The sequence below is a fragment of the Ylistrum balloti genome, unplaced genomic scaffold, assembly GCF_031769215.1.
Source record: "Ylistrum balloti isolate Yb309-2 unplaced genomic scaffold, AGI_CSIRO_Ybal_v1 Utg370420, whole genome shotgun sequence".
In the NCBI taxonomy this organism is placed as follows: domain Eukaryota; kingdom Metazoa; phylum Mollusca; class Bivalvia; order Pectinida; family Pectinidae; genus Ylistrum; species Ylistrum balloti.
The window spans coordinates 91,622-115,833 of NW_026782284.1; the positions used below are offsets into that span (position 1 = coordinate 91,622).

The window sequence follows — 24,212 nt, forward strand, 5'->3', positions numbered from 1 at the left end:
CAGTCTTCTGGTACACAACCTTGAATAGACAGGGAATAACAAAGATTAAAAAGGACACCCCCTTCTTAACTTGTTCAATACAAGGCTCATAATTTATCAATCAGTACTCGTAGATGGGATCACCTGCTCGACCAACTTCTCGGTTTTACTCGGATTTACTGCAGCAGTTAAGACCTCTTGCACACTTTCCCGCTAAGAGTGGTAAATATTAATTGATTGACGATTGTTACTTGTCGACCCTATCAGTGTTATTCTGAGGACCTCATCGTACATGGTAATAAGCAAGGCATCAAGGATGCTGTTGACAAAATGTTTAAGATTTACGAGCCATTACATGGAGAATGATGAATTCAAATTTGGTTTCTAACATAAACGAAGACATTGATAAAATGAAACAGTTGCATGATACAAAGGAATTTTATACACCTTACAATGTTCATTATATCGTTGAAGTCGTTTTGAAAGGGAATTGCGTGTCTTTTGCACACCACTTTAAGTATATGATTACATATAAATGACAATATCTATTACCTGTATAAAGTTACTCGCCCCCCCACCTCCCCCAATACCCTTGTAGTGTAAAGGCTTTAACTATGGCTCTGACTGAAGGACTGAGACATTTGATGACGCGTTCAAATACCTTGTAAACTATGCTGTCACACGATTTTAGTGCAATATAAAAATACATTTCGGTAACATGTACATATGTTCTGTCACTAACTACATCTGTTTCTTTATCGACATTCAAAGAACCCCAGGAATAACATGATACTGAACAGAAAAATGTAACTCTGAATAAAACATCATCATCAGCCTGATTTTCATTAATTGATAGACATTGATTCAATGGTGTTACACGTTTTCCTATTTGGTTAAGGCGTACGTAGTGCTTGGGGAATGGGCCACACAAGCTTCAGAGAGTAATTCAATCAGCAATGAATATTTATTTTTTAGAATCGTACAGCCGATATCTGAACATTTACTTACACTAATATTTTTTTTTCATTTCTACATGTAGCCCATTTAAAAACTTATCAATTACAGAAAACATTGAATCAAACGCGATAAAAAAGACACAAATGTTTTTGCCTTTTCAGTTTTTCCATAAAACTGTTAATTAAACATAAAAGTTGACAAAAGAGAGTAAAAGCCTTCAAAACGAAAATTGGCCATAGTTGATATAAAGCTGCACGTGTTTGATGCTTGTTAATTTATCTGGTGGATGCGTTGTACGATATGAAGCTGCACGTGTTTGATGCTTGTTAATTTATCTGGTGGATGCGTTGTACGATATGAAGCTGGACGTGTTTGATGCTTGTTAATTTATCTGGTGGATGCGTTGCACGATATGAAGCTGGACGTGTTTGATGCTTGTTAATTTATCTGGTGGATGCGTTGTACGATATGAAGCTGGACGTGTTTGATGCTTGTTAATTTATCTGGTGGTTGCATTGTACGATATGAAGCTGGACGTGTTTGATGCTTGTTAATTTATCTGGTGGTTGCGTTGTACGATATGAAGCTGGACGTGTTTGATGCTTGTTAATTTATCTGGTGGTTGCGTTGTACGATATGAAGCTGGACGTGTTTGATGCTTGTTAATTTATCTGGTGGTTGAGTTGTACGATATAAAGCTGCACGTGTTTGATGCCTGTTAATTTATCTGGTGGATGCGTTGTACGATATGAAGCTGGACGTGTTTGATGCTTGTTAACTTATCTGGTGGTTGCGTTGTACGATATGAAGCTGGGCGTATTTGATGCTTGTTAGTTTGCCTGTTGGTTCCGTTGTTGGATAACTTATTCTTATTTGAAAACATGACATTACTTACTTGGATTAAGTATTGACATAGATGATATCGTCCATGAAGCAGAAGACGTCTATACTACCGAAACACCTGGTCTTATTCTCCTTGTACCGTTTAAGGAGTCCCCGAGTAAATATTTTTTCCGTTCATATTTCTCCCTATTTTTATCGAATTTAAGTTAAAATAAAGATTTTGTTGCCATGTCTGTATTTTCTTTGTTGTTAAAATTGATGATGTCTAGACACCAAAATGTAATGTTGGTACATTTTTTGTACGTTGGGCTAACGAGTATCATATCTGTCGATATAAGACATTTCACAACCACTAGACAGTTACCGAGCTGATAGATATTGGTCATAGATATAATATTGGAGCAGAATCAGTGAATAGATATTTTTCACATAGAATAGTGTTTTGAATCAAATATTCATACTTCGTTCAGACTTTTCTATATATGTCGCTTACTTTCAAGTTTTACCTACAACAAAACAAACAATGACAGTTTTCAACTGAACTATATGATTAACACGATGGCGCGATATTTCCATTTAGATAGGGACACCATTTCCCCCCAAACCTACGGAGATAACATGTCGCAATAAAGTCGATATTGACAGATTTGTTACCAATATCTCAATATCTGCAAAATATATCAACAGTTGAGAAATAAAATTACGTCATTAGTTTCGAGAAATGTAGGTTGATAAAAATGCTTACAACTAAGCTGTATGCCAAGCACGTTGGTTTTGATGTCTCTTTTGTGGACTTTCTATGTCTAGATGTTTGCTGTATTGCTTCCTCAGTCGAAAGAGGTGGGAAATAAACACAGGTTTTCGAGATATAAAAGTTGATGAGGAGTATCGAATAATAATATTCTAAACGGTTTCGTAATTATGTAAATAACTCGAAGACGTGACATCACCAACTTGTATTGAATACTGTTTTCACGGAATGCTCTCGATGAAGATGCTTACATTTCCGAAACACCTGATCCATCAATTTCTACCAGAGTTGTCGTTCCTTAACAGCCACAGTTATTGGGGTATCGCAATGCACCCTGGAAGAGTTTGCTGGTCCAGTTCTTTTAGAATTTTAAAAAGTTTGAAGAGAGTTTGCGTTGCGATGTTAGCAATTTTCTTCACGTTTATCACGACAAAAGCTCCATGTAATATACCAAATGATGTACACGACTGATGTTAGAGCGTTATCCGTGTAGAGATGTTGGACGTTATTTCTGAAAGTTTAGAATTAGATGTAGCAGGACCATATGATGAATCGACCAACGCCCGTGGCGCCAAATATATGTGTTTGTTGTTTGGTAAATACTAGGTCACATTCCTGAAACAGACCGTAGTGTATGTACATGCACCATATGTTTACTCTGGTCCTCGGAAAATCAAATAGAAAAAAATGTTTTCCGCCTCGGGAAATGGTCCAGTGTACCTTAACATCAAATAAATGCCTCGTAGATTATCTAGTGGTCAGCCATACTCGTAAACCTAAGTTATAGACAACGAGACGCTGCATCTGTTCCAATTAATGGTGTCAATCTACATCAAAAATATATTTATAAACTTTAATGAATGAACAGAAACAAACGTAATCATTGAAAAAAGAAGCATTAAGGTCCACTACCGACTACAAACCAGCTGTATTGAGTTTCCCAGTATCTAAGATCCTAATTAAACGTATTATCTTCTGCATTTTCACAGGTAATATAACATCTTGATTAATTTCACCAGTTGCCTCAGAGCGGTATTTAATATGCTAGGCCTATGTATTACTGACGAGTGCTGAAAGGACAAAATAGCTGTAAGATGTGAATCCTAAAGATCTAACAGGAACGATTGACATTTACGTCTAAGCACGAATAAATTATGTTTAGTTTCTGTTACAGAAACCTTGTAGTGATAGATTTCGATATTTCATCAACAGACTGGTTATATAAGGGTGTACTAAAACCAGTTAAGATTCCTTGTCACTGAGAAGAAAACAACCCCAAATTTACACGTGTACATATATTGTCTATAAAACGGATATTTTTCCTCTTCAATTTCAAATATTTTTGTTGTTTTATCGGAAACTAAAATTCTTTTGTTTCAATTTATTTTCGAGGTAAACTTTTTGGGTGAATAGTGTTCGCCGAGATAGAAATGTAATTACTCAAGTCGACAATGAAATTGATGAAGTGATTGCAGCATTCACTTTGATAAAATCCGGCTTCTTCTAGTTGTATTCCCGGTAAAATGACATTTAAGTCCACGCTAGATTAAACAAACACAGTGTTTACAGAACACCCCAGTAATAGACCTAGGTGCGATGATACGATACCCTGTAATAATTTATAGTTGCTGTGAACAAAGGTCAAACATCTCAGTTTCGCACGGATTTTGTAGAATCCATTTTATTGCGTCATGTAAATTCACAGTCAAGAAGGAATACGACACTCCATTAAAATATACAAAGTAGCCTTAATATGAGACCCGGATTATATCGATGGTAAAGTAACCAATAAATCGTCGAGAGTTTAATTCTTCTACAATTTATTATTTACATCAAATTTAGTAAGATATATTCAAACATTAATTAATCTCATACTTATTTTATGACGTCATCAGCTTGTGTTAAGCGCAATAAGATTAGGTACGATTCTAGTGGCTTTAAATATAGATTATAGCTAGCCTTGCCATATATATCGTGTACTGTAAATATTCAAACAAACTTACATTATGCACTTTGGTGACCTTTCCGTCGAGTGTTGAGTTTGATCTTGGTACATATTTTTAGACCGTTACGATGTGTGTACTGCTGTTGAAGACTACGTACATAATGTACTGTATCAGTGTAGATGTAATGTTAACAGATATTGCGACGGTAAGCAGGTTAATCTTGTTGACAAACTCGTGGGGAATAGACAGACATATATTGCGTTGGCGGAGACTTGTCTCGCATTACTGTTTTTTGTAGTGAAATCGGCAGGCTATTTTACCTGTATGACATCAGAGTATAGAGTAATTTCTGCTGACGATTAAAACCTGTAATCAACACAGGTATTGGCAGCAGAAGTTGTGAACTGTTTATATTTACAGGTATATTTAGATTTAAATGTCTTGCTGTCTGAAATCATGCTTAACCAGTTGTAGTTGACCTCTACCTTCATGAGCTCACACATCAAACCGCTGTCGTTTTAGTATAACTCAAATTTGAAATTAAATTTTAGCACGAATAAAATTAGCATTTTACCTGTGTGTATTCACTACTGCACATCATGGTCACACGCGCCCATTGCAGATGAAAGTGGATGTACAATATCACGCAATGGTATACATTTACTGTACTAAGCGCGTGCGCCGTCCACTCATAATTAATTCGAAAAGATAACGGGAAAGTATGATGGTATAGAAGTGACAGTTACCACCGTTCATAATGTCATTAACATGTAATGGCTCTCAAGTTTAAGTGAAGGATTCATCACACCTGAATGGCGAGTACTGATGTAGAGAATCGTGAGTACCAAGTATTGTGAACACATCCTGGTGAGTGTTGTCTGAATAAACCTACAAAATTTGTGCAGCATTTAAGACAATACCAAATTCACGACGGAGAGGAATAACAAGGATGTTATTAACTAGAATAATTGATCCTGAAAGGCATTGCTACACACTGTCTTCATTGGATGGATTTTGACTTGTGAGTGTTTTCAACAGTCTGTGTTAGTCTACAATTTACCAATGATATGTATAGACTGTAAGTTATCAACTGTGGCCCATTAGCAAACTTAGCAAACAGTGATCCTGAAGTGATTCAGATTTCAGCAGGATAAAATAATTCTTTACTCTAGCACACAGAGGGTGACTCTGTCAGAGTACATGCTAATTTCCCAGCACGAAGAACGATGAATGATTGATTATATTTGTTTAACTGTTGATTATAATGATATGTAAGATTTATTGTCCATCCACGACAGAGATTATATTGACATTCGCGAGAAGAGATCAGTATTTGGTGACTCGGAAACATTTACGACCAAACTTAAATTACACGTGATTTATACCTGCCGAGAAACACTATTCATGTTAAATGTATATCAGACTTTCCTACGGTTCACGTCAACCATGACATGTTCATGTATTTTTAACAACAGGGACAGTTTGTGTTACGGTATGTATATAACAACAATATGTGTCAACTATGTGTATTGTTAAGCGATCGTCTATAAACATTCTTCAATCATGGTAGAGGTCCTACTGTATGTGTGTGAAAGTGTGCTCCAATAACGTCCTCGCGGGCTTGATTTATCCTACACGTAAACGACTTTTTATGGGTTCTCTGAATTTGTACACATGCTGACAACATGGAGGATAGCAAGTGTATATGAACGAGTTTCAAACGCACGAAGGATTCGGATTATTATTCTCGTCACATAGAGCTAACGCTTATTACAATTTTGACTTGAAATTCAGACGAACGTATTGTGATGTTTTAACAATTTGACAATCAGGTGTTTTAATTATAAGTAGTGCATGATTGATTAGAACAGAAGACGTTTGACAACATACACACTAAACGTGTCGATAGTATAAACCTTGCTGAATCAACGGCCAAGGAAACAACTATTGAAAAAAATAGTGTCAACAACCAAAAGAAGCAACGAGAGGATCAACATGAACGGAACAACAGAAACAACAGAAATTAAACCGAAACAACAGAAATATCATCAATAACATCAGCAGAGATCAGATGTAGTGTAGACTGATGGTTCACTGGAACGTAATCAGCTAAAGCTTAGTGTCGACTGATAGTTCACTGGAACGTAATCAGCTAAAGCTTAGTGTCGACTGATGGTTCACAGGAACGTAATCAGCCAAAGCTTAGTGTCGACTGATGTCTCACAGGAACGTAATCAGCCAAAGCTTAGTGTCGACTGATGGTTCACAGGAACGTAATCAGCCAAAGCTTAGTGTCGACTGATGTCTCACAGGAACGTAATCAGCCAAAGCTTAGTGTCGACTGATGGTTCACAGGAACGTAATCAGCCAAAGCTTAGTGTCGACTGATGGTTCACAGGAACGTAATCAGCTAAAAATTGGTGTTGACTGAAACATTATCAGCGAAAGCTTTGTGTTGACTGGAACATAATCAGCTAAAGCTTTGTGTTGACTGGAACATAATCAGCGAAAGCTTTGTGTTGACTGGAACATTATCAGCTAAAGGTTTGTGTTGACTGGAACATAATCAGCTAAAGCTTTGTGTTGACTGGAACATAATCAGCTAAAGCTTTGTGTTGACTGGAACATTATCAGCTAAAGGTTTGTGTTGACTGGAACATTATCAGCTAAAGCTTTGTGTTGACTGGAACATAATCAGCTAAAGGTTTGTGTTGACTGGAACATTATCAGCTAAAGGTTTGTGTTGACTGAAACATTATCAGCGAAAGCTTTGTGTTGACTGGAACATTATCAGCTAAAGGTTTGTGTTGACTGAAACATTATCAGCTAAAGCTTTGTGTTGACTGGAACATTATCAGCGAAAGCTTTGTGTTGACTGGAACATTATCAGCTAAAGCTTTGTGTTGACTGGAACATTATCAGCTAAAGGTTTGTGTTGACTGGAACATTATCAGCGAAAGCTTTGTGTTGACTGGAACATTATCAGCTAAAGGTTTGTGTTGACTGGAACATTATCAGCGAAAGCTTTGTGTTGACTGGAACATTATCAGCTAAAGCTTTGTGTTGACTGGAACATAATCAGCTAAAGCTTTGTGTTGACTGGAACATAATCAGCTAAAGCTTTGTGTTGACTGGAACATTATCAGCTAAAGATTAGTATTCAAAGGAACAACATAAAGCTTAGAGTTGACTGGACCTCAATGAATGTTTAGTGTTTACAGGAACATAATCAGCTAAAAATTAGTGTTCAAAGGAACAACATTAAATAAAGCTCAGAGTTCACTGTATCATCAATTAATGTTTAGTGTTTACATGAACAACATCATTTAAGTAAATATTAGTGTTCAAAGGAACAACATAAACTACAGCTTTGTCAGCAGAACCAGCAACACCAGTAGATAATATTCACACGATCATCGGCCATACCTAAAACAACAGACCCATCACCAACAACCTCACCAGACACTTCATCAGTAGACAACATCAAACAGCCACTGTCAGCTGAGGGTAAACAGCAACATCAACTGTATACCAGTGTGACTTCGGACAGCTCGTTGGACGTACTCTTCAATGTGTCAGACGTGTTTAAATATGGTAGATATGGATGTACCACCCTGGTTATGGGACCCGGGGGTCACGTGGTGTAGGAGAAAGTTCTACCTCGCCCAGAACGGCCGAGGGTCGGGACAGCTATGTACGGTGAGTGAATATTCCACTTTCTAATAGATTGATATATGCACTCGACGAGAGATGTTTTTATTAATTGTTTTTAGTTATAATTCAACTCATCTTTTCACTTTTGTAAGAATCGTACCGTTCGAAACATTATTTTTAGGCCTGTTCTTCTTTGCAATTGAACAAGAGTTATCAAGACGACTAGAAGACATTTTTACTGTAAACTAAAATAATGAAAACAGCATGTGAAAAGGATATCAGCCAGTAAGGATCTCCATTCACATCCTGAAATAGGAAATATTAACCAAAACATAGTCATATCGATACGACAGTTGAATTCGACAACAATTCTTCCGTGTTATCGATTTACATCGTAACACCCTCGTAATCCAGCGTTACTGAAGTAGACGACAGTATGCAGTCAGATATCTAATTGTTATAGTCTATTCTATTTTGGTCTTATAAAAGTCGTGCTCTAATGGTTGGAAACATTATCCATTCTAACTCTTTAAAACCTGTGGGAAATGTTTGATCTTCGAGAACTAGAGAATAGTGTTTGTTACATTTCAATAAGGGTTTATATACCTGTAAACAACAAAATAAAGAGAAAGACGGAAATCTTATCACGTTTTTGTAAAGATATACCCTACCATATTTCGTAACAGAGAGATTATGTGACAATATGACGTGCTTTAATTAAAAGCTGAAAGTATTATTACTACAATAACTTAAACGATTTACGACTTGATGTAAATCTCAAAGCACCTGTATACAAGTAAACCTACTCCTATGGCGAATGTACAGGTGTTCATCTAGGTTACCAAGGCGTGGACAGGTAAGTTGTAAGGCTTGTGGCCGTAAGCAGTTAACTAAATTAATGTTTAAATGTAACAGCGTTGAAAGGGACCATTTACCACAGTCAAATATAGACATTTGAAACCCGCAAACTCGGGGAAGTGTATAAATAGAGTCAGTGATCTCGTGGTCTTAAACAGGAAAAAAAAAGCAAAAACAGACAAAATCGGTATCAGTCGAAATGTTATAGGACGAGAAAAAGCAGTATTCAGTTAACATAGTAAGTGGATCTGGATTTCCTCGTGTGATGAGGCTAGGTTTATCATAAAATCATGTCTCCAAAGAATCGTGAAGTAAAATGTGTCGTTTGTGAGTTAAGAACATTTGTGTATATTCTCCGTCAAAATCTGTTATAGACATTTTACAATGATTACAACTGCAGCATTCTGGTATTCTCTTGTGATGCTAGTGGTAATATGTGATTGAATTCAAAATGACCATTAAGATCAATATAAAACAGCTACATCACTATTCAAAAATATATTGAATCATATCGATATTTAAAATAGTTAAAATGTTGAACGAACGGCTTATACGATAAAAAGAGAAAACTGAAAACAAACTTTCAGATAGACATAAACTGTATTTATTTTAAAATAAATGTCAAACACACTACCACTCATGTTGGTTTGGATAGAGAGTCTTACTGTTGGAAGAAACCGGAGTACCGCAGGAAACTCTCATCATCAGGCAGGTGACACATTCACCAAACATAGATAAAAGTCACGTGCATTACCAATGTGCTATTCGACCATCTTGAATAACCACCCATTGTTCTCCCTTTCTGTTTTCAACCATCCTTCACGTTATATTTAATAGTAACCCTTCTCTGCAGAACTGTCTTTTTCTTGGCCGTTATGGTCATTGATTGATTGATTGATTGATTGATTGATTCATTCATTCATTCTGTTTTGCAAGATATCTGTATATGATATCTTTGTAGGGCAAAACCATACTTGCTGTATATATTTACGTGGAAAAACTCCTGAGTAAGACTGTTCAAGGCTTACCTATAGATACTATTGCCCGTGTTGTACTCTGATTATAGCTAGATTTAAACAAGGACGAATGCTTCGTTATTGACAGTGTTATTTTGTCTTTTATTCTTGGGTGATGCGAGTAGTCATATCCATGAAGACGATTAGAAATAATCTTAACCGACAGGATTAATATAAAAAAATATATTAGTTGATATAATTAATCACGATTCAAAATAATTCAAACATGGAATGCAAGGTTACTACGAGGAAAGAAGAACTTCACGATTCGAGGGGATTGTTATTGTACTTCTTGCTGGACGTTCAGCGTTTTAGTAGCATAACATTACGATGTGACCTTGTGGGTCGTCATGCTGATGGCCTTCGGCTGTGTATTTCAGTGAGGTGGCACTATAATGCTGACATCAGTTCTGAACTATCGCAGGGACGATTACACAGACATGTCACATCCTCCCAAAAGTACAAACTTTTAACGCAAACACTCACCTCGCATATACAGTAGGCCGTCCTTGAATTTTTGATAACTGTCGACAGGACAAAATAAATCAATTCAGTTTAAATAATCACCCAGTTGTGACTTGTAAACACCAGAGGTTGGGATAGCATGAATGTTAGTGTCTATATGTACCTTCACGAAAAGAGATTCACAACATCAACACACAATAATAAGAAATTGCCGCGTTTTGCCTGGATTTATACACCTTCACGAAAGGAGATACAGAACGTGAGCAAATGATTAGAACAATAAAATGTTGTGTTTTGCTGGATTTATTAACAATCACGAAAGGAGGCGCAGGACGTCAGCAAATGATTAGAACAATAAAATGTTGTGTTTTGTCAAATCTACAACTAGGTCATTTTGAAATGAAATCTACCTTAAACATTCTATTAATAAATCTGGACACATGTTCCACTAAAAGCATCCAGTATTGGATCGTAGGAATTCCCTTAATTACGCTCCTTTGTCTACATGTTAGGAAAAGGTTATTTAGATGTTGGAAACATACCAAAATGGGGACATAGATTACTGCAATTGGACACTGAAACTTTTAAGTTGCAAGGTAATGATAACCTAGTCATTTGTAAATATTGTCGAGTTTAGATTTTTACTGCAGAAAATAGTGACGCGTTACTTTCATTCTCTGGAATCAACGAGACGATTTCTTTTTTTAGCCTTCTATTTCTTGATGATGAGCTTAGGATTCTTTTTTAATAAAAAGAAATAAATATGACAAAGCTTTCATTTGATGTATGATAATACTGTAAACATGTATCCGTTATCATCATGTTGATTTCCTGAGTTAGCTGTTTAAGCTCGAACCTACTTAAAGATTACAAACCGGAGCGAGTCATAGTGGTTATCACTTAACCCTTGATATGTCAGTGTGACAGCACTATAAGGGTAAATATAAATAGCTACATCTTCCGTGGACAATAATCATCAAAGATGATGTTGATATATTTATACTGTATAATTGACAATGTCATATGTATTGTCTTTCTGTAGAGCTTCTAAGTCTGCTTATCGCCGTTTGTATATAAATACTTCATAGAATACAAAAAATAATAATAATTTAAGTTGATGATTCGAACTTAACGTCACTTATATTACGTACATTTGACAGCGGGATCAAGAATATCATTTGATAATATTTACAAATTGGACTATAAAAGTATCTAAACGGTAAGGTAGACGATTATACAAAAGACACACAAGTTGATATCATCTTTCAATACATGTTCAGATACAGTAGAGCCAAGCAATGAATTAAACTGCATCACACAGCTATATCGCCCTTCTAGGACTCGTCAGTGATCCTACATCATACAGCTGTTTCGACCTTTTAGGACTCGTCAATGAGGATACATCATACAGCTGTTTCGTCCTTCCAGGACTCGTCAGTGATGATACATCATACAGCTGTTTCGTCCTTCCAGGACTCGTCAGTGATGATAAATCATACAGCTGTTTCGTCCTTCTAGGACTCGTCAGTGATTTTGCATCATATAGCTGTTTACTCCTTCTAGGACTCCTCAGTAATGCTACATCATACAGCTGTTTCATTCTTCTAGGACTCGTCAGTAATGCTACACCATACAGCTGTTTCGTCCTTCTAGGACTCGTCAGTGATGATAAATCATATAACTGTTTCATTATTCTAGGACTCGTCAGTGATACTACATCATACAGCTGTTTCGTCCTTCTAGGACTCGTCAGTGATCCTACATCATACAGCTGTTTCGACCTTTTAGGACTCGTCAATGATGATACATCATACAGCTGTTTCGTCCTTCCAGGACTCGTCAGTGATGATACATCATACAGCTGTTTCGTCCTTCCAGGACTCGTCAGTGATGATAAATCATACAGCTGTTTCGTCCTTCTAGGACTCGTCAGTGATTTTGCATCATATAGCTGTTTACTCCTTCTAAGACTCCTCAGTAATGCTACATCATACAGCTGTTTCATTCTTCTAGGACTCGTCAGTAATGCTACACCATACAGCTGTTTCGTATAGGACTGTCAGTGAGGATAAATCATATAACTGTTTCATTATTCTAGGACTCGTCAGTGATACTACATCATACAGATGTTTCGTCCTTCTAGGACTCGTCAGTGATGATACATCATATAACTGTTTCGTTATTCTAGGACTCGTCAGTGATACTACATCATACAGCTGTTTCGTCCTTCTAGGACTCGTCAGTGATCCTACATCATACAGCTGTTTCGTCCTTCTAGGACTCGTCAGTGATGATAAATCATACAACTGTTTCATTATTCTAGGACTCGTCAGTGATGTTACATCATACAGCTGTTTGGTCCTTCTAGGACTCGTCAGTGATGCTGAAGGCCTATACAGAATGAAATCAAGGAAGAGACTGTAGGAAATCAGTTAAAACATGACATGCAGGTTCAGCCCTGACTTCTATCAACATGATCTTATACCACATTTTTCGCGGACCGATACGGATACCGATACTGACTGATTTGATTAATATTCTGGAGACTTAAAAGTGATTGACAATTAAAGCTTTATTTTGCGTGTATTGTGTGTCTTTAAAAGCTTTTCTGTATATCTAGATTTCCTTTGCTGAGTTTAAACCGGAATGAATTGAAACATTGCGATAGATCCTGACGGCGGAAACCGTATTTGTACTTTATTTAGCGGTTTGTTGTATGACGTAGTAATGCTCGTGTATACTAGTATCGTTTTTATAACATAAATGATTGCATTGCACTACCAGATAATACGTTACCTGTACAACAGGTGGAAATCTCCCCCAAAAAGTTACTGTTACAATGACTAGAGGTAAAAGGTCGTCCTTAACTTGGACATTGACAAACACTATCGTTAATAAAATACTTACACAGTGACTATATCATATATATACATGTACATATATACGTGTTTTAACACTGTCACGTGAAACCGGTACTTGTCTAACAGGATGTATAGAACACTTGGGCAAAGCATGTGACAACAAATCTGACTAACAATCACTTTCCCATTTTTGTTTACTCCGCCACAATTGGATGAGTGTTGGTATAAATTGCTATTAAATCCTTATCGAGTGTTTCATACCATGTAGCTTCTTGTGTTTGGAATTAAAGACAGAACACGTGTATCAGAGCGTCGGATTAACAAAGCGTCGTGAGAGAGAAAAACGATGTATTCATCAAAGTATGTGATTAAAACCGAAGGTCGTTCCGCACGTCCGGATTTCGGAGAAGTACGGTTGGCTATAAACCCGGACAGACAGACATTGGTTTCGGTAACACCAGGCACGGAGGGTTCAGTGACGTCATACCAGGGACGGAATTCACGAGATGTCCCCATGCTGGCACATGCATTTAAACCAGATGTCAGCGGACAGCCATCTTTGAATAAATCAAACGAAAAGAAAAAATTAAAACCAACCAATTCCATTACAGGAGGTACGAAATATTCTGCCATTGCAAACGAAACCAAATCAGACTTCATGGTTAGGCCATCTTGGAATAAAATTAAAACCGAATCAGTTTCGGATGGAAAGTTTGGATCAGGTTATGCCAGTTCTAACAGAAAAACAGTTCCTTCATCATACTGGGACAAACCTCCTGCACAAAGCTTGGATGCTGGTTCTGTCAATTCTAAGATTCATGGCCGACCAATGTCTTCGCTTCCTTTGAATGATCATACAAATAAATTCACATCGGATTTATATACTCCAAAAGGACTGATGCGTACATTTGACCAGCCTTCTAAAACAAGTATATCGGAGAATTCTTCGCCAAAGACAAAGATCAGAGAAACTTGGAAAAAAGATGCAAGTGGGAAGGACTTAAATCCAACTCCATCAAAGTTGCCATGGCAACGAACTCAGGTAGGGAACTGCAGATTTCACATAAAATACAATTAAAATCGTAAAATCCTTAATTTTACAGGGAGAAACTGCAACAAACAAGTCAGATGTTTCGGAAGAGTAAGCGTCATCCGCTTCACCGACGACACATGTCCAGTAAATCCTATTCAAACCAAGTAATTAATGCATGTAACGTTTTCAAATGATAATGAGGAACTAGCAAAAATAAACCTCCAGTCATATTGATAGCGTCAAAATCACCCCACAACACACAATGAAATATTTCCCCATGAGATTGCGATGACAAAACACACAAACCTGAATCTATATTTATCAAGTGCTGTTCATTGTCTGCCAACTGTCGATATATTTTTACGGAAATAGACGTGAAACTGTTTAAAAGGTCCTCTAATATTGAATCGCCAGCGACGGGAAACACCACACGTTGGGGAAACGGCTTATTTTTATATAGAAAAACAAAATTATTTCGGAAGTAGGTTTGTTACTACCTAGGAAAGGGAAATTAACAATATGGAAATAGAGATAATTATGCATCTCAAAAAGCTTGGTGGAAACTGTTATTTTTAGTTTTGTTTAAAAAAAATATCGAAGTAAGTGGTTGACGTAGGAGATTCTGTGGTGGTTGTGTTTCCAAATCCTGGTGAATATTTACGTGTTTATTTTATTTCATGACATCATCATATTCTAAAAATGTTATTGATAGCCGTAACCGACCTTTGTGCTCTGTTTTGAGAATTCATTCAATTAATTCAGCCTCGTTTGAAGAATAAAATTCAACTATGAGAAGATCACAGTTTCCTCGTAAAGGCATGCTAACAGTTTGCTGGAAATTTTGTCAACCGTAAAGTTTGATCTTTTCACAATTTCATTTCAGTATATATTTTTTGTGTTCACAACCGGCCCAGACTGATTATTTACAACAAGATCGGCTCTGACTTATACACTCACTACTGCAATAATATTACTGCTATTATCTTAAAGATATTTACAACTTCCGGCGCGATTTATTAAATTAACTGTAACTGCAATAACGCTTTGAAACTGTTTATCAAATGGTACATGTGTGAGTAGGTGTGCGTGTTGTTTAAGTAATCTGTGTCTGTTAAGTACTTGTTAAACATATCTAACGTGCCATGATACGGCATGCACACGGAAATCGACCTCTATTGTAAGCAAGGTATTGTCAAAGTGCAACGTACGAGGGGAGATAACTCTGAAACCAACGATGGAAAAGAAACAAAAATCCCACAAAATTGCCTCGACCATCACTTCCTGATTGACATTGTCACGCGACATCTAAGATTACGTTACTGATTAACCACGCAAATGTTTTTTTCTTGTTTATGAACTGAAAGGAATGCCATGGTCTTTTTATAGAGATGTTGTCCTCATTGATTCTCTCAAAATCGTGAACTAAAGTACAGTGTACACGTGCATGATAAAAAAAATGAGGCAGCGTATATACTCGCCTAATTACAACAGGACTTACGTTAGTAACATAACAGATGTGCCTCATTCTTATCTTTTATAGATATACCGGAGCACCAGTGCCTCATTCTTATCTTTTATAGATATACCGGAGCACCAGTGCCTCATTCTTATCTTTTATAGATATACCGGAGCACCAGTTTCATACGATTTACGCTTAGAATGTGAAGTATAGCAGGCAGGAAAGCGAGCTCCACGACGAGGATAATATCTAATCGTTATAAAATATCATTTCATTATTTATAACCAGTTCATCAACACTTAATAGCAACAATTAGTTACTTATTCCAGAGCAATGTCTCTTCTGGGCGTTACCGATAGCAGACGACAAGTGCATGAGTATGCAGCACTTAAGGTGACGTCGTTTCAGAATATGGGACGTAGACACTTTGTTATCTTAATTTACATATAAACCAGGGAGACTATTTTTCCGACAGACCATTAGTAAATTATTTTGAGAATCCCTCTGTGTATTTGGGATCGCCCTCGCGTAACATGACTGATACAGTGCAAGACTGATTATTCATCGAATATCTCATTGGTTAATAACTCGGTTTATAGCAGACTTGTCATATCTAGGAGTTTTGTGACTAAGTACATAAAATTGCAAAGTTGCATAAAGTCTGATAAACATTATCTATACATCTGGTTGTACAACATGCATATTAACCGAAGTGAGGCACACACACACACACACACACACACACACACACACACACACACACACACACACACACACACACAAATACACACACTCTCTCTCTTTCTCTCTCTCTCTCTCCCCCCTCTCTCTCTCGCGCGCGTGCACTCTCTTTCTCTCTGACTGAAAACAATGCTAAAGTTTCATGTAAATTCAAATCCAGCCCTGCCATGCTTAATATATATGTGTATATGTATATTCAGTATATTCATAGGGTTTTGATAATATTCTTGTAACTTGTGTCCAATCCATTTGATTCTTTTGACAATAAGACATGTTTAAACTCTATTCAGCTTTTCGTTCAGCACACACCCGGGACCTAACGGCCCTACCTATGTTGGTTCAGCACACACCCGGGACCTAACGGCCCTACCTATGTTGGTTCAGCACACACCCGGGACCTAACGGCCCTACCTATGTTGGTTCAGCACACATCCAGGACCTAACGGCCTTAACTATGTTGGTTCAGCACACACCGGGACCTAACGGCCCTAACTATGTTGGTTCAACACACATCCGGGACCTAACGGCCCTAACTATGTTGGTTCAGCACACACCAGGGACCCAACGGCCCTAACTATGTTGGTTCAGCACACACCCGGGCCCCAACGGCCCTAATTATGTTGGTTCAGCACACACCCGGGCCCCAACGGTCCTAACTATGTTGGTTCAGCACACACCCGGGCCCCAACGGCCCTAACTATGTTGGTTGTTAAAAGTACACCAAGTTTAATTTGTATTTGTTGTTTTTAATTGTTCCATAAAAAGTGTTGAAATGGATAACTTCTCTAGAGTACTACTTGATGCCTATACAGAGTGTTGAGTACCGGGTAATTACATATACCGGTCAAAGAGAACTGGTCAGAAAAAAAAATTGCAATTTGTCCTATCTGCTTGCTACTAGATTGAAAAGTGTAAAAAAAGTTTTGAGTAATTCTCCCGAACGGTTTCAGAGCACTGGTCACTGTTTCTATGGTAACAAAATAAATAGATAACACAAAAAATTAACTGAATTGAGATAGAATATTTTGTAAGTTGTAGCCTGGAAAGAAAAGTTAACATTAACTTTGTGCTTTTTGACTATGTTTCCATGGTAACAGAAAAATTATGAGAAAAAAAATGAAATGTCAATAGCAAAAGGCACAAGTAGGGCACTAACGTAATATATACAGCAAGTTTTGTGAGGTTGAGTTGAAAGTCTGGAAAAGTCCTCGGACGGATGCACGGCTGGACACACTCAAGCATGTACGGAGCCAAAATCAATATCCCCGAAAACGCAGTTCGCGAGGTATAAAACACGTTTATCACGAGCATGCTTGCAGTAGTGACATGATTGATAACCATTGTATTTCTTGGCTTCCTAAGTATAGACAAATTTGAATTTCCGTTTTACGACCAACAAGATTGCGTGTCCTACTCAGTACTTGAGATCCTTTTTCTGTTCCCTACAGAATTATCATACACATACATTGCTAGAGATATTGTTTACAGACGACGATGGAGGGACGGAGTGATTGGTGAACGACAACACGCCAGAACATGTAAACTCCTCTGGCCCTCGACAAACAGACCTAAAGCTAAAATGACTGGATCAAGTCCCTGTGGTTTTTAACAGCCATTTGGCATAAAGTTGTAAATAATTGCAAATGTGAATACCATCATTCCTATCAGAGTACACCGCACTCTTGTAGTTTTATGAAATAAACAACCATGCAACTTTCATCTCCATGCAGATTGCATTTTGTTCTCAAAGGAATGGGCAATATTTTTACGAATGTTACTAGAATCAGAAAACTGCCAGTTTGTGAGGCATATCTAATGTAAACTGTAATGACTGAGTGATTGTTTGTGTGTAGACAGTGAATTGGACCTCGATGACAACACTCGATCATAGCATGACAAAGAGTTAGCTAATAGACAGCTTGACAGAGACCACCACATGTTTAACATTCCATTATATTACAATTGTGAAACTGGAAGTGTGTCGGCGGAAATGGCGCTGCTGAGAAACCGCCAGACACACTTCATGGAGGATCACAAGGGAAGAGAAAGAGAGGAATGGGACAGTTCTTAAATAACAGGTCTATTTGAATTCCCCTCCACACCCCCAACCCACACCAACGTACCTCTCTATCGCCTGGTAGACCAATTCATCTGTATTATGATCCTGGCTAAGACAGATCATAAATATTAGACTAGGATGTCAACATGTTAGTTGTTTGATCATAGCCAGCATTATGAATTTTGTGACAATTCAAGGAAGATAAAAAAAAATAAAAAATATCTATAATAAACGAATGTAAAGCTATGACGATCTGGGTCGCTGGACCTTATCACAGAATGGGCTGTGAACTTCCGACATGCTTTTAATCATTCACGTTGAAATTTAAATAGAGTTAACATTAATGATCGAAAGATCGTGTTCTCCTTAATATGTTTAGAGAAAGCTTTATCCAACCAGAAGTGCATTCTGTATACCCGATTTTCATGCAAAAGTAATCGATATTTTCGGCACTGTAAACGAGAAGATATTTTGTATGGTACGTACTCGGTTGGGTTCATTCGGTGCACGATTTCAATAAAATGTTTTCCATTATATAATTAAGTTGATTATAGTATTCATAACTATTTATCAATTCCAACGAAACATTCAAGATGATGTACCTTTCTGAAGATGGCATCCACTTTAGTCAACAATTAAACCTGAGTATCACATAAAACCTCAAAGAATGATACAGGGCATTAAAACGTTTGAGTACGCTTTGTTTTATCAGAAACAAGCTTAACTGATTAGAAACAATCTGATATGGCTGTTTGACAGTTTAAATTTTGAGTATTTTCTGGAGCTCTCGGGGTAGGACGGAAATGGTCAAAATGGGAATAGAATCGTTTTTTTAAATACAGGTTTTTGACTTTATTTTTGATTATTTTATTTCAGATTTCCCAATAAGGAGGGGGATTCATCCTTATTTGGGCTATATTTAGTAAAAATAATATTGTTAATCCGAGTTGTTATTCCAAGAAATTACTGTAGGATCTGTATTGAATAGGAAACTATCATATAACTGACACGGCAACGACTGGGATTTTAGCATTTTTTATTACTATCCATTTTGACCTAAGTCATTTTCACGTATTGTATGGTATAGTTGAGGAGACATTGAAAAAAAAACCAAAAAAACATTCAGACATTCAGGTCTTAAATGCTCATTACTCCGCTGGATTAAATTCATTGTTTACTTCAGTTCACCATCCGGGTACTTATTCCGCAAAATTCGTAATAATGACGATCAGACTAATTGTTCCTCAATGTGTTCACAATGATCTCACATGACAGCAGAAATATCACACCTGAATTAATAGTGACGTCATCGTCGGAGCTAAAACTCTATTGGCTATACCTAGTCATATTAAATACACCTAATTTACCTAAAAAGGTACGTATAAATACTGTGCACCGACACGATAATTCCATTGTGTACTGTATCTTTGGAGGGTGTTGAGATTCAAGAAAAACAGACAAGGCTTTTCATAGACAAGTAGGTATAGAGATCTATTGCTTTACAAAAGTATTTTCTCAACTTAGTGTTTGTTCATGATATTTTTTTCGATTTTGACCGTCGCCTACTTATTCTAACAAATATATATATTCGACCTTCAGCTGGAATGCTTAATTACGAAATCACGTGTAATTTTGTGCTATTCTATCACAATGTCGGATTAGACTGGTTTGTGATCTGGTGATAACATGGTTTACAAGACTCGTTTTATACGTCACACTTTTCCTAATTTTCAACGTCAAACTGCCATTTCTCTTGTGTTTAGGATGATTTAATGTGTAACAAATCTTCTTGTTCGACAACATGTATGCTTAAACCAAACCAGAGAAAACCTTGCATTTAATTACATACAGTCATATGTGTGTCTTTTTTTATTTGGACACCTCAGCGAAGCTAATGCAATGACATCAAAGCCCAATAAATTTTTTTATATGTATGTCTGTAAAAGCGAAATTTATCTTATGTCGATGTATTTTCATTTAGATGTTTATGTGTACTTTTTGTTTCAATAATCGATTGCAAAATGTTTGTCGTACCAGGTCCGGAATATTTAGAAATCGGTGCAAAATTTTGTCTAATAATCGATAATCTACATGGTTACGAAGGCATTGTAACTCGCAAATCTTACGTACCACAAAACAAGAATCTCTTTGCAAATTTTATTTTATGAAATATTGACCCTGCATTTTGTTTATTGATTTTTTGTAATGTTAAACTCCTTGCCCTACATATTTGCACCTCTCAGCTTGATTTTTGTGGGCTTACAAATTTGAATCCAAACCGTTAAATATTGTTTTACAGAAGGCGAACATGGCTGACAAAGGCTTTGTTGACGAGGTAGTAAAGGCTCATAACATTTATAGAGCTAGACACCAGTCTGGACCAATCGTCCATTCTCAGGAACTCACTAGTGTCGCCCAACGCTGGGCTGACCACCTGGCCAAGACAGACGGCTTTCAACACAGCGACTGCAACTGTAATGGGAAAAGAATCGGGGAAAACATTGCCATGAAATGGACATCAGGTCCCGATAATTACACAGGTAAGTCAAAATTAAGAAAAAAAACCAAGTAAGCCAAAATCAAGGGGAAACAATCATATTATAGATTTATTATCAATTGAAATGTTTGTGCTCACAGAAAAATAAGGAAAAAAAAAACAAAAAAAAACTGATAAATTTTCAAAAACTTGAACTGCCCAAACTTCAGAAAGGAAATAGAGTAGGTTTGTAAAAATGATCTGTCTCTTTATTCGTCGTAATATTTCCCCATGGATCGAGGTGATGTAGTTGGCAGGTACGACTCTTTGTAATAAACGCACCATTTCCCATGTGTAATTTTTTTATTCCTGTTCATGCACATTCACTCTCATTAAAAAAAAATTAAAATCCCCGGAGAAGTTTGTTTCTGGGAAAATGTAAAATAAAAATATAAAAGACATACTCTTGTCTATTCTGATGGATGACTTAACTGGAATATTCTTCATTCAACTGTTATTTCAATTTTGAATTAAAATTGTACATCGTTCACGATGTTTGGCATGCCAAAACAGGTTTGAAATTCATAATATATATGATGTCCGTAGTTGTTACTGTACTTACAAATTAAGGATACAGATAGTCAAGGTTCGAACTGGAAAAAATCAAACTGATTTTATCCTAACAGGGATCTCAGATACAACATTTCGATTGTAATGTCAAAGAACTGTTCTGCCAACAACTTTCAAATTGTAGTAGATTGACCTTGCTACAAAGGTAATCTTCGCCGTTTGGTATGTAGTGTTGTCTCGTGATATGGGCTCTGTTTTCAGAGCTATTTGTAGAATTCTCTTATTGAAATACTATGAAAATATACCTGAATCCTGGATATATAATTACAGTGACAGGTGTGAAACGTCTGTAATTTGAGGCATTGTAATTTAGGCTGTTTGTTTGGAGTCTTAAAAATGTCCAATAGAAAACCACTTCCCTGATCACACAATACCTATATATACCCATATGTAGAGGATCACATCAACAATGTAGTTTTACAGAAGAACAGACTGATATCATTGAACAATTTCTTCTTGTTTACTCAATACCTTGTTGTATGATGAGAAAATAGCATCATCATGCCTTGTTTTTTAATAGATCTCCAGGATGTGACGCCTGTTCTCATGTTCTCTTCATTCCTTTGTCCACTTATGTTCTAGGATATTTTCGAGTCGCGTTTTGACCTTCATGTGGCCATTAAAATTCGGTTAATGTCATACACCGTGTTTTTTTCAAAACCACATTTCGCATTTCCCCCCTTGTTTAAACACATTTTATTCCCGTTATGCAAAAGGATTAGGCACAAGTTGCAATAACATTATTTCCTTTAGAAGAAACACAATTTCACATGTACATTTCAAAATGGCTCAGAATTATTATATACATGTTATTTTTGATTAAGAGAGAGAGAGAGAGAGAGAGAGAGAGAGAGAGAGAGAGAGATTTACTCAAATTTCATGGCTATATAAATACATTCTTACAAAATACATCTTACTGGATTTTTACTGGATATTCCAATAACGATATGATATTAAAGTACTGGAAAAAAATAATAATAAATGCTATCCATGGTCACGTTTCTATGATGTTAATATCAGTTTAACACAATACTCTTATTGGGTATTTCTCTATTATTTAAGTGTCCAAGTTATTTTACATTTTACAAATCACGTGCTAAGATGACCTATATTTGTATTTATGCTATATGATATATATGTAGTGTTATACAACAGATTCGTTGACTCTTAAGTAAAGTGTGAAAGGCAAAATGCAAAAATCCTATTTTGCAGACGATTTACCCAGATGATGTAGAAACTGATGATTATGTACATTGAAGCGTTACCCAGAGAGCACGACCGGCCACATAATGTCTTTTCCCCGCACAAGTGTAGTAATTTTATATAGCTAGCTTTTATGTGACCACCGGCCGAAGTATAAAAAGTCCCCATGAATTTGGAAAATGTTAATTTACGCCTACACGCTTGGAATGTGACAGAGGTGAATCAAAGATAGGTTTGTCTTCGTCTCTCTGTCCCGCCCTAATATATACGAATATGATGATCTGACCACACGCTCCGGTCACCAGACCAGAGCTGATACACACTAGATATCTGATAGAGATGTTTATTTACCGTAACCTGTACACAATCTACCCTTCGATTAGCCTTTATTGTACACAAGCAGTGTGACAACTGCTCCAATCTACATAGTAACCGCTCATTCGCGGTTCTCAGAATCAAGTTTGAATTCAATTTAGACGACACTTTGACATAGAAACTATCGCAATCCTAAGGTGGAGTGATACTGTCTCTCAAGTGTAAAGGACGGAAAGAAGGAGCGATGTCGCCCGTTCTGAGTATGTGACCCCACCAAGACAACAAAGAAACTACCGACATGTCAACAAAGTTTTTTGTATAAGAACAATTATTCCATAAAGGATGTATTTTGTCATCACCCAAACATTATATAGCCACAAACAGTTTGAATGAATTTACACATTTTTGTGTTGCTTTATTAAGACGATGATACCCGGACATCCCATACCGAAAAACTGCAGGTGTCACTAATTTATCAAAAGTTTAAGATTCTAGACACGAAGATCAATGTAATAAATCTACTGATATAAACGATTTTTATTGAGTAATATATGTGCTGATGAGTGAACGTGCCCAATCCCGCTTTGTCTTGTTGGAGTGCATCACGCTCGTGTAAATCAGCACCTTTGTAAGACAATAATCAGACAAGATTTCTACATGGATAAGGTCACCAGGTGTGGCACCACACTAGATGTTTCACTGATAACAACATCCAATGTACAGAGAAATAACCACGCACAAACAGAAAACTATTTACAAACATTTAACGAAAAATAATTTCTGTATAGATACTATCACACTGTTGTAGATATATATATATTTCTGTATAGATAATGTCACTATGTTGTAGATATGTGTATTTCTGTATAGATAATGTCACATTGTTGTAGATATGTGTATTTCTGTATAGATAATGTCACTATGTTGTAGATATGTGTATTTCTGTATAGATAATGTCACTATGTT

At 36.7% G+C, this 24,212-nt stretch overlaps 1 protein-coding gene across 2 annotated transcripts in view; it reads left to right on the forward strand.

The window, feature by feature from the left end:
* Window positions 1-13,589: 13,589 nt before the first annotated feature.
* Window positions 13,590-24,212, forward strand: part of LOC132554644 (uncharacterized) — a 33,976-nt gene continuing 23,353 nt past the window's right edge. For both annotated transcript variants that reach the window (XM_060218961.1, XM_060218962.1), the window contains exons 1-2: window positions 13,590-14,372; window positions 20,922-21,162. In XM_060218961.1, the coding sequence (XP_060074944.1) occupies window positions 13,677-14,372; window positions 20,922-21,162 (937 nt within the window). In that variant the 5' untranslated portion in view covers window positions 13,590-13,676. The remainder of the gene's footprint in view (window positions 14,373-20,921; window positions 21,163-24,212) is intronic.